Source organism: Argentina silus, assembly GCF_951799395.1.
Source record: "Argentina silus genome assembly, chromosome: 12".
NCBI lineage: Eukaryota > Metazoa > Chordata > Actinopteri > Argentiniformes > Argentinidae > Argentina > Argentina silus.
In genome coordinates this window covers 16,584,174-16,596,673 of record NC_139666.1, presented here as the reverse complement: position 1 = coordinate 16,596,673, position 12,500 = coordinate 16,584,174, and the positions used below count along the sequence as shown (strand labels likewise).

At 43.4% G+C, this 12,500-nt stretch overlaps 2 protein-coding genes across 3 annotated transcripts in view; one reads left to right on the top strand and one right to left on the bottom strand.

Moving 5' to 3' along the window:
• itgbl1 (integrin, beta-like 1) overlaps positions 1-3,080 on the top strand; it is a 36,178-nt gene extending 33,098 nt beyond the window's left edge. The window contains exon 11 of the mRNA XM_083681507.1: positions 2,157-3,080. Coding sequence (XP_083537633.1) covers positions 2,157-2,245 — 89 coding nt within the window. The 3' untranslated portion in view covers positions 2,246-3,080. The remainder of the gene's footprint in view (positions 1-2,156) is intronic.
• A 3,861-nt stretch (positions 3,081-6,941) lies between these two features.
• The window catches only part of fgf14 (fibroblast growth factor 14), a gene marked incomplete at both ends in the record, with an annotated part of 96,824 nt that continues 91,265 nt past the window's right edge, over positions 6,942-12,500 (bottom strand). For both annotated transcript variants that reach the window (XM_083681679.1, XM_083681678.1), the window contains 2 exons: positions 6,942-7,087; positions 8,709-8,907. In XM_083681679.1, coding sequence (XP_083537805.1) covers positions 6,942-7,087; positions 8,709-8,907 — 345 coding nt within the window. The remainder of the gene's footprint in view (positions 7,088-8,708; positions 8,908-12,500) is intronic.

The following is a 12,500-nucleotide window of genomic DNA, read 5'->3' as shown; positions in this document are numbered from 1 at the left end:
TCAGAAGTACTTCCTTTATTGGCCTCGTGACTCAAGTGTCATTGGCTGTGTCACTCTAACCAACATCATCAGTCCTGGATGCAGACAAACATTCATTAAAAACAAGTGAGAAAAGTGAGCAAACAAAGGGAATTTATAAATATGTCTGTTAAATGTTGCTGATTAGCATATTAATGATTAGGGCATATGTCATAATTACCATATGCATGAGGATTACCAAAATCATGTTTTTTCCTGTTTCACAGGGAAAAGTGACTTATTAAAAAATGGGGGGAAATATGCAAATAAAAACAAACAACAAAGTCATTCCTCCCAAGGTAGCCGAAATGCACTCAACCTATTTAATTATAATGATGCAAACATTTGTCTGCCAAGCTTGCTGATGAATTATTCTGCATCCAGGAATTTCATGGATTCTTCAAAGCAGGAGATTCTCATTACACATACAATGAATGAGTGATGTGAAAAATTCAATGTATTAGGGATGCCTGCTGGTTCATCCCATGCACCAGAGATGATGATTTCAACACCGTTTGACTTGAGAGACAAAAACGGTGCTTTGCACATCTGAGCCAAAGTTAAAAACCTGTCATTCAAATTAGAACCTTCAGACACCATCAGAAACATTTGACTCTCTTTGTCAGACATTAGTGACTCAAGTTGCAACGTTTTTTTTTTTTGCGCCTTTGAATGTTTTTTCTTCTTCTTCTTTTTCATTTCGCAAGATGGCAGGGCTCATTAGTGTCCAGATACAAAACGAGAAAAAAGCAAGACGGTTTAAACGAATCCCAAAGAAACCAATAATGTTATGTTCCATATTTGCCAGCAAAAAAATATATAACCTCACATTTTAGCAGAGGTGATCAGGTTTGTGTGTGTGTGTGTGTGTGTGTGTGTGTGTGTGTGTGTGTGTGTGTGTCGTTAGAGTTGACAGCCTCAACAACACTGAGAGCAACACTCAACAACACAGCTTCTACTGTAGCTTAGGAGAGGAGATGTTGTTGGCCCAATCCCTCTTCCTCCTCCTCCTCCTCCTCCTCCACCTCCTGCTTTGGGTGATATTCTGCTCCTCAACTATGTGACAGGCAGACAGACAGACAGACAGACAGACAGACAGACAGACAGACAGACAGACAGACAGACAGACAGACAGACAGCGGGTGCCGACCTCCGGACTTCAGTGTCACCACTGACAGCTTAGTGGTTGACATGCTGAGCAGATGGAGAGGCCTGGGTTCACACCCAGTCACAGCTCCACTAGCATGTTAATACCCCAGGGCAGGAGGTGCTCAGTATTCAGAGAAAACTAAACCTATATGGACATTAGCTTGTGAAAATCAGCAGCCTCTCTGATGTAGAATTTGCTATGTTCAAAACCATGTACTGATATACCTTGTTTGCTTGTTCTCTTAACAGAAGACAGTGTATTGGAACCATAAATTGTATGCTTGTTTTTTAACAAGCCCTATCTTTCAAATGTGTGTTTGCATATGACAAGTACCCATTCAGAGGTGTCTTGGTCCAATGTGACTCAAAAGAATGACGTACGATACTTAACCCCACTTTTGAGAACCTCGGCTGGGTCATTTTCTTTTTGGCTGAACTGTGAGCTCTTTTTGGCTGAACTGTGAGCTCTTTCTGGCTGAAGATCATTGGCCAGATCATTAGATTATCATTACCAGGCAACCTCCAAATCAGTCCCAGCCAAGCACAGGCCCTCTCGGCAGAAAAATAACCCTATTTTACTCTCATTTTGTTCCACTTGTATGGAATTACTCTCCAGTGTTTAGAAATGACTATGCTGGTGTGGCATCGTAAGAGTTTGTTGAGTACATAATATGTGCACACATTCTCTCGCTTTGAGAGTTGTGCAATGACTTCATATAAAGAATAAATAACGATAATATAATAATATAACCTCTTGTCGTAAGGGAGACCTTAATCTGGCTCCAACCCCCCCCCCCTCCCCCCCCCCCCCCCACCATGGAGCTCTGCCAGGGGGACCAGGGTGTAATGGAACCACAGTCTGGCTCAAGACCCTAACTGTGGAGCTCTGCCAGGGGGACCAGGGTGTGAAGAGTGGAACCTAGTTAAAGGTCAAGCATGATGGAGCAGCTTTCTCAATTCACAGTTTCTCTTCCCACCTCTTATTGCAGGGAATGGAGTGTGCAACTGTGGCACCTGTGACTGCTGGGATGGCTGGACGGGGAACGCCTGTGAGATCTGGGTGGGAGCGGAATACTAACACCAGAGGACATTTGAGTACAAACTGAGACTGTGCTGCCAGGAAAGGACAGAGCACAGGGGAGCAATGGAGAGCAGGAGAAAAGAGAAGCAAAACCAGCTGGGATGTAATTCTTCATTCAGATTTCTGCATATCACGTGTATAACAGCATTCATTGTACTGGTTACAAATTATCTTTATTAAAACTATGTTTTTTTGTTTGCAAGAAAAACAACTGTGGAAGCAAATAGCAGTTTTTCTCTGTAGAACACATTGCCTTCTATCCCATTATATGTTTCCAATACAACTATATGTATGACAATTGTTTATATAGGAATGCTTACATATTCCAGCTACACATAATAAGATGCAGGTACATAAACAGAATCCAAACATTGAAAGAAAAGGAAAATGTTGTATTATTAATAATATACTTTTTTTGAAACTTTAGCCTGTGTTGGATGGTAATGTATTATTTCCATTTTGAGTATTCTGGCCATCTGTGGGTTTTTTTTGGTTGAAAGTGCTTCATCTCAAATTTTACATCTAAGTACACCCTGCACTCAAGCCAGGAGTATCGTTTGAGCTTTTTATTTCTTTTTAATAATAAAACATTAAATGTGCCGCATGACACAACATTTTGCATGGAGAACGATGCAAAGACCATAATCATACATGGTTATAAATCTGTAATAACATGACATAACTCTGAGGGGCATACTTGCAATGGTATATATATATATATATATTCTAAAATAAATCATTTTTATAGTGCCTATTCTTCTCCATCACTGACAACATCCCAACCATCACAGTCTGCCATGAAACCCATAGGTATTGTACATGAATGACATTTTCCCTTACTCGTGAACTCGTTGTTGTGAAAATGTTCAAACGTTGTGGTTGAGAGATGAGAAAACGTACATAGCTCAACAACAGTGGCATGCTGGGTATTCATGTCACTTCAGAAAGGTGGGTTTAAGGGTTCTGAGCTGCACTGACACAAGAGCTCAACCTCCTACCTGAAAAACAGGAGCGATAAGAAGTAGTAAAGAAAATTTAATGTAAATTCTACTTTGGCCTTTTCATGCTTTTTTAGTACTAACCATCCTCTCTGGTGTATTTATCCCATCCAAATGACAGGTGCAATAATATACTGCACACTATATTGCATTAAGTATGTTACTGACATTACAGTAGACCTTTATATAAATATTTTATTCAATATGTTGTATATGTGTATACAACAAACACAAACTGTACAGTGCAGACAAACTCGTTGCATATATGTATGTAAAATTAGCGGTACATACCAACAGTTCTTGATACACATAGTCTACTACATGCAGTTCATCAATGCCATCCTCTCCCCATGCAACAGATGGGACAACAGATAAAAGAAGAGGTTGAAAACAAAAGCACAGGTAACAAAAATCCTCACTTTCACACGTTTAACAAATTTGTAGAGAGAGAACGGAAAGGAAAACAAAACTGTTCAATGACAACTGTTCATACAGTAAGGATCAGGAAACGACATCACACACAACCCGTATACAGTAGAAACGAAACAAACAAACAAAATGGCGGCTAGAGAGATAAAATAGAGATGTACATTTACACGTCAGTCATTTACAAAAATAAAGTCAGCCTTGGAAGAACCAGTCAACTGGTCTGCAGGGCCTGTGTAGCCCAGCATGTAGAGTTCATATGAGGGGAAATTATTGGTTTTAATGTGGAAGAGGGACACCAGCCCTAAATAGAATTAAAATGTTTTAAGCTCCTTTGTGTATAGTACTGCATTTTTATAATAGCATTAACATAGCTTTGTACAGAATATCTAACTAGTGTGCTTCAACATCCTCTAATAAGAAACGAATAGCTCATAATTCCAATAAACTCTGGAAATTATATCACCAAATTAATCTCTTCATATATTTGCAATTTAGCAGTATATAGTAGCTTCGATCTACTTAATGTTATTCTAAGTCTTATCTATCAAAACTATTATGAAAAGTGTTGAAGCCAGACAAGCTGTACTGAATCTGTTGATTGATTCTGATCAGCCTTGATAAAATAGTCATGATCAGATAGGAACAGAAAGTACAGTGAATCATCTCCTAAGTAAGTGTAGTAGGTGCCTAACAACATGCCTATTCAACTCCCCAACCAAACAACTCATCACATCTTCTCTTGTGCCTTTCCCATACTGTCCCTTGTGGTTAAACATGCATCTGAACAGTTCAAGGTATACCTACCCTCTCCACAATGAATGTAACATCCAAAACGAGCTTCAATCTAGACCCTTGAAAGATTCGTAAAAAAAAAAAAAAAAGGCTAACAGAGAATTGATTTGTCTGTGATTATTTCGGAATTAGATTTCGTAAGTAGATTAGTCGAATCAAAATCTGATTGTGTTTGTGTCCTGTCCCTGTTGTACTGAACAGTCATGACGGTGACATTATTGGTTCTTCAGGATTCTTAGATGCAAAGACTTTTGGTGATCTCAGAATCAATGTCTGTGGACTGAGAAGGTTGTTGACTGAATATGCTACTGGGTCTCTCCTGGATGTGTTGGGTGGGCGAGGCACCTTTTCACCCAGTGGTGGCTGGGTGTATGTGTTTGCATGCCAGGGGTGAAGGTCTAAACAGGCACATGGAAGGCCAGGATGAGAGAGTGGTAGTGGACTCTGCATGCTGAGCTAGGAGAAACATCCTCTCATAATAATCTTAGAATATCTAGTCATTTTAAAAAGTTATGTTTTTGTTGTTTTTTTCCCCCACTATCTTTTTTCTTAAGTTTTATACAGTGAAAACGTTATAATAAGCCATCTCTTGCATTACTGCTGCAAGAAAACAGAACACAATACTAACCTTGCCCATGCTTTAGTTTGCTGAACAGAATGGGGATGCAGCCATTACCAACAGTATCTACTCGCATTCAGCCATGTTCCACAGACCATAAGTAGACATGTTTGTAAAATGGCTGCCGCTGCTGGGGTGTGACCCGTTCTGCCACAGGCCTATAGCCCATAGTCCAGAAGAGTCAACGAGTGAGGGACACAGGCCTACAAGGCCTATAGATATTCCTAGAGCCCACGCTCTGAAATAAGAATAAAGAAAAATAGACTTCAGGTTCCTATTTACCGGACGAGGCAGAGCTCACCGCTGGTGGGATTAGATAGTGATATGTATACAGTACACCACTCTTTAAAGCGCTCTCCCACACACACCTGCATCTATGTATGTATGTACTGTATTGTGTGTGTGTGTGTGTGTGTGTGTGTGTGTGTGTGTGTGTGTGTGTGTGTGTGTGCGTGTGTGTGTGTGTGAGTGCGTGCACGTGTGCGTGCATGCTTGCGTGTATGCGTGTGTGTGTGTGTGTGTGTGTGTGAGTGTGTGTGTGAGTGCGTGCATGTGTGCGTGCATGCTTGCGTGTGTGTGTGAGAGTGTGTGTGTGAGAGTGTGTGCATGTGTGTGTGCATGCTTGCGTCTATGTGTGTGTGTGTGTATGTGTGTGTGTGTGTGTGTGTGTGTGTGTGTGTGTGTGTGTGTGTGTGTGTGTGTGGGCGCCTTGCATTGACTGCAGTGGGGGTAATTAGCACTTCATCAGCTATGATTGCGGGAGATATCTGCCAGCCTCCAGTGTGTTTTTATCAAGAAAAGCTACACTCAGCCTGAGACTCTGACTCTCCCCTCCCCATAGACAACGTGTTTGTGTGTGTGTATGTGTGTGTGTGTGTGTGTGTGTGTGTGTGTGTGTGTGTGTGTGTGTGTGTGTGTGTGTGTGTGTGTGCCTGCAGTGCTCCCAGAACCCCAGTCTTCCTGAGTCCCTGGAATCAAGCCACTGGTAGCATCTTATTTCCTCAGTTTGTGTGTGTGTGTGTGTGTGTGTGTGTGTGTGTGTGTGTGTGTGTGTGTGTGTGTGTGTGTGTGTGTGTCTGTGTGTGTGTACAGTATGTGTGTTTGTGGGCTGGGTATTTGAGATTCTTTACATGTGTGTGTGTGTGTGTGTGTGTGCGTGTGTGTGTGAGTGTTTTTTATATAGAGTATATGTCAGCATGAATGTGTGTATTACAAAATCACACACTGCCCCTGCAAAACATGTTTTTTTTTTCTAAGTTACTTGACAAAGAGAAAAGTGTGAGAATAGAGATAGAAAGAGAAATAGACGGGAACATACTTGTAAAAAATAGAGGATGACAGTCCAAGTTTTGACTATATCTGTACAGCATCTACCCCAGAACATAGCTGGTGCACTGTGGTATAGAAAATAGATCTGAATTACAGGGACTCCTGCTGCAACAGGGTATATAGGGGGGGGGGGGGGGGGGGTCTTGGGTCACCATCAGCAAGCAAGGGTACCACATGTGGCTGTCATCATTCACATGGATTCTCACAGTTGCACAGAGGATTCTAAAGGCATTCCATATCTGGTCAGGCATTCCATGGTCAGCCACTCCTCCTTCCTGTGCAGGGGACGGTTGGCCGCCCCTGGGGATTGATCCAACAGTGACGAGACAGTTGAAGACAGAGAAGAGGAGGAGGAGGAGGAGGAGGAGGAGAAGGAGGAGAAGGAAGGAAGGAGAGTTTGCCTGGATCTGAGCCACAGAAGAAAGAGGGGGTTTGGAGTTTGGTAGGGAAAATCCCTGCCTCCAAAGTGTGTCCCCCCCCCTCCACACACACACACCCCCCACACACACACGTCTGGGGGGTCTGGCTATGTGGTGGGCTTCGTAGGCTTACTGACTGGTTTACCACCATTCATCACTGCAGGCTCAGCTGTGCTTTTACTGGGAGGTACTACACCAGCCTTAGGTACTGTCTCTCCAACGTCATGCAACGATGGCTCTCTGTACATGGCAACTGTGAGAGGGGAGGGGGTGAGGGAGAGAAGATGAGAGGGGGGAGGGGGTGAGGGAGAGAAGATGAGAGGGGGGAGGGGGTGAGGGAGAGAAGATGAGAGGGGGGAGGGGGTGAGGGAGAGAAGATGAGAGAGAGGGGAGGGGGTGAAGGAGAGAAGATGAGAGAGAGGGGAGGGGGTGAAGGAGAGAAGATGAGAGAGGGGAGGGGGTGAGGGAGAGAAGATGAGAAAGGGGGAGAGGGGGAGAGGGGGAGAGAAAGGGGAGGTAGAGGGGAGGGGTTGAGGGAGAGAAAGGGGAGAGAAATAAAGGGGAGGTAGAGGGGACGGGGTGAGGGAGAGAAAGGGGAGAGAGAAAAAAGATCACGTTAGTCACAACCACAATAAAGCTCTTTTCTCTCCTCTCTTAGATCAGTGGCCTCTAAAGCGATAAATACGCTTCCTCTTTCACTAACAACGAGAGTGGATGATTTAATCAGGTTGAAATTGCGTTCATGCTGAAACTGTAGGATTTATTTTGGAAATGGTTTCCAAGCCCCCCGAAAAACAGAAGGGAGACAATTTCCAGAGAGAAGTGTCTGACACATTCTTTAGCCCGTGGCTGCTGCCAGTGCCATCCGAGCCCTGTGTTCCTCTCTGAGGACTCTGTCTGAATAAAACCACACTGCCTCTGTACAAATGTGCCGCAGAAACAGTCCCATTATCCAGCACTTTAAAGTCCCTGCACTGCAGCTGTGTCATTGTCACCATAGCATGCTTCAGGCTGATTCCATGTTTAAATAATGGACACAAATCAGCCAGGGAAAGGAGGAGAGGAGGGATGCAGGCATCTGTAGGCACACCATAAAGCAAGAACATTTCACGGCCACACGGACAGGGCTGTCCCATTGCCTATGTGCTATGGCGCGCCTGGTGAATTATGGATCTGTAGATAAATATAAATGACATGTCAGGGAGGAGATAATCATCGTTCACGCGGCGGGCTGTTACTTAATGTGGCATTAGCGGTGACAGGGGATAGACATGTTTTGTCTCAAGACAGGCGTGACAGGCTCCAGCCTGGGGGGGCTGGCCAATCAGAGGGCTGGAGAGGTTGACATGTGGTGTTAGGGGAATGTACAGTGCAGGCATTTGACCCTGAATGTGTGTTACATGTGTATGACTGTTACTTGGCCTCAGATGTCTCATACATAGACCAAGCGTGTTTGATATGACTTTGGTGCTGGTTAAATGGGAGGAATACATGTAGGATAGGTTTGTCTACTTTATATGGAATTCATGGCAAATAAGAGTAAGTGAATTGTTCTTAGCCAGGAAAAAAAAATCCTTCATATTCCGAGTCAAAAGTATGTCATGTATTCCTTCTCTGTTTGTCTTCTGAGTTCTCTTGCCTTGTTTGCATGTCAAGAACAGCTTATCCTATTCCCTGAAAGCTGCTCTGTTCTGCTCTGTTCTATGAACATAATCATTCCGAGTCACTGTGACACATACACTGATGATGTCATGCAGCGGAGGCCGGTGGAGGTAGAACACGGAGGATGAGCTCATTGTCATGCATGGAATGGAATGAAGAATGGTATCAAACACGAACACGTGGGCAGGTGCGGTAGCGGTTGTTTACTTTACCTTCTAATGGCTTGGGCAGGAAGTGAGCAGCTGGTTTTGTTTTCTTCACTCGATTCCCCTTCATGGGTTGGCCCTCTTTATTGAGCCCAAGGAACCAAGCTCTTCCTGACTCCTGTTGTCTGTACAACATGGACGAGTAGATCACATAGTAGTTTTCAAACACCGACTCTTTGAACTTGCATTCTGCTGTGAAGAGCTCCTACAGGGACAGACAAAAGCCATTTAGACCATTAGAGCTACTGTACTGTATGTTCTATTGAGATCAGGCACGCATGCACGCACACATGTACGCACACCCACACCCCCCCCACACACACAAAGAGACATCCTGCAACTGCATCACATTCACAATTCATGTTTTGAACATATAGCCATATACAGAGGTCACAAAGACAAATCGCACATTTGTTTCATGCTAGCGGTATACTGTACAGATGAATGTTGCAGTAGGCATAGACAGTGTCTAGCCAGGTAAAGAGGACCCCATATTTCCACCTGTCTGGAGAAGGACAAGCACTGCAGTGCGGGGAGGTAAATCTAAAGCACAGTCAAACTTGCTGTAATCATGTCTGATTTAAGTGTGCTGGTGGTGTTACGGCATAATGGCCTGCTCTGACAAAACCACCACGCTCACTCTCTCCTTCAGCTTGACCTTGACTCCAGGTGTCAATGTCAAAGCACCCTGCTTTAGTCAATTAGATGACTCTCATGTTCCTATCGAAAACATATCAATAGGTTTTGACCCCGAACAGCCTGAGTACCAAGTCTTGTATAATGCCTATGCTTTACTGCAGGTCAGTGAGTCATAGAAGACATCTAGGTAGCGTGACATTCTCTCCCCCAGTTGGTACATCGCCAAAGCCTCAGTGAAAATTGGAATAAAATAGAGCTGGTTACTATTCCGATCGTGATGCCCAACTGTCAAATTGCTCAAATCACCGGATGTCGACATACATTGAAAATTGATTTGTATCAATAGCTATGATAATTACATGTTATAATGTGATGAATACTGTCGGAAAAGTGCTTGAATCAATCAATATTTGCATGTTTAGGTTATGATACAGGGCTGGCAGAAAACCCTGGCTCTCTATCTATTCAGTTACACTAGTACAGTTATTTATTGTTGGGCTAGCAGACACTCTGCCTAAATAGAATACCAATTACATCTTAAATACTATGTGAAAATAACCTTTTAACTAATCCAATGACCTCACCATCTTTCACTCCCTCCTTCCTCAATGACAAATGAACAGTGGAGCCCCACATCATGTCTGCTTCTTGCTATTCATCTCTGGAAGCTGAGGAGAACAGAAGGGGTAATGAAGAGCTTTCCCAAATTGTCCGCCCTGTGTAGCTAAAAATAAAGAGTTTTCACTGGGGTGTATTAATCAAAGCAGGCTTAGTCAGGAGAGAAGGTCTAAGCACATCTGTTTAAAGGAGTTCAGTTCACTTAGGGCCTGCCCAGAACACCACCGCCAAGGACCAGTTTGAATACTTCAACAAAAGTATCTGCCCCCCCCCCTAAAGGAGTCACTGATCTGATGATTGACTAGATCACTGCAAGGGTTTTAACTATAGACAGTTATTTAATTTACATCACTCCAGCCATACCAGAACAGCAGTGATGACTTGAACAAAACACACTGGAGAAATCATGCCTACAGACATGTGCAAGGGAACCACATTGCTCTAAAAGACAGTCATGGATCCCTATAGTCTCTTAGGCTTTCACCCAGGTAATTGGCTCTCTCCATAAGTAGTGCAATCAGACACATGGCTGTTAAAAGAGACACAGTTTCACGGAACTCAAACCCAACAAATGAATGTAATGCAACCATCAGGTGCATTGAATCTCAGCTTGTTCACAACTTGTGTTCATTCTTGACAGCAATCACTTAATCCCTAAAAAATAGACCCATCTTAAAACCCAATTTCCCTCTGATGTGTTCTTTCCTGGGCGTGTATGACTTGACGTGCAGGGTAATATGACATTGTCTTCCCCTTTAAGTGTTGGCTAGCTTTACCCTTGCGGTTATTTATGGGGTAAACGGTTAGTTCCCGGCACCCATCACAGAGTAATAGCGGTTATTAGCGCTGTGTTAAATTACTTGTGTCTGAGCTGAACAACCAGTCAGTATTCAGCTGGAGGGGTGGAGGGGGGGAGGGGGGGGGGGGGGTGGGGGACAGAGAGAAACTAAGTGACACTTTGGATGAGTGTAATGAAAGGCTGCATCAGATTGTGTTAGGTAAGGCAGGACATACCACCACCACCACCACAAATCCTGCTCAGTTGGTTAGAAAGTAGCCCTATGAAAACCATCTATTCAATGAGTATTCAAGTGTCTCTTCATTGAATTAAGCTTTTTATAAATAAATATACAAATACGTTATTACGGTGTAACTACATAGCTACACTGGCAGCTAATTCTGATGTTTCGCTTTTATTGATGCATTGAATGCAACGTCTCTCGATCAATGTTTTGAGGCAAAGTAAACCCGGGGAGGAGATGTGTTGAATAATCCTGCACTTTGACATGTAGTGAATTTGAACACACTTGGGAATTCATAGGACCCTCTTCTCTCTCGGAAAAACGACAACGCTAGAACAGAAGGATTGGCCACTGTTCTATTAATCTCGGTAGCATAATAACCGACGTGAGATGTGCAGAACATCATTGATATGCTTCTGTTGAGATGTTACAGGCTGATGCTCTAAAACAGCCCTAAAAAGATGAAGATCAGAGTATGAGGCTCGCAGGCATAATTAATATCAAATAAATACAAGCACTCCCTCTGAACTACACCCCCATTATCATTCATTCTGTGGCGTGCGTCTCAGAGTTATGGTGTGTCAGCAGCGAGCATTTATTAAAGGGCTGCTTATCATGTCCAGGATGTCATAGAGGCAGTCCTGTCTCCTCCTATCTCCTCCCATCTCCAGGGGCAGGGGCAGGGGAAGGGACACGCTGTACTGTCAAGGCAGGGCTCAACAGAAACATGCCTATGAAAGAAGGTTAGCTAAAGGTAGGAGCTGTTGGTAGAAAATGTTGATTTTCTCATCTGATTTTAACCTACACTCACTGAACACTTTATTATAAACACCTGTACACCTTCTCATGGTGGAGGTGGTGGAATGGTGTGGGGAATGTTTTCTTGGCACACTTTGGGCCCGTTAATATGAATCAATCATTGCTTGAATGCCACAGACTATTTGAATATTGTTGCTGGCCATGTGCATCCCTTCATGGCCACGATTTACCCATCTTCTAATGGCTACTTCCAGCATGATAATGCACCATGGCACAAAGCAAAAGTCGTCTCAAACTGGTTTCATGAACATGACAATGAGTTCAGTGTTCTTTAGTGGCCTTCCCAGTCACCGGAACTGAATCCAATACCTTTGGGATGTGGTAGAACGGGAGATTCCTAGCTTGAAAGTGCACCTGAAAAATCTGCAGGAATTGCGTGATGCTATCATGTCATCATGGACCAGAATCTCAAAGGAATGTTTCCAACATCTTGTGGAATCAATGCCACAAAGAATTGCAGCTGTTTTGAGAGCAAAGGGAGGCCCTACCCAGTATTAGTACAGTGTTCCTAATAAAGTGTTGAGCGAGTGTATATTTAGTAAGGTGATACAATTAAATATAAGCTGCACAAGAGTTACCACAAACAGGAAGTCAACACAGGGTGAAGGGCTTGGGTTACATTGCAGTGACTGTGCCATCCATCAACTACAACAGGTTTTCCTGGCTCCATGGGTCTCTCTTGGACAGACTGCTTCACGAA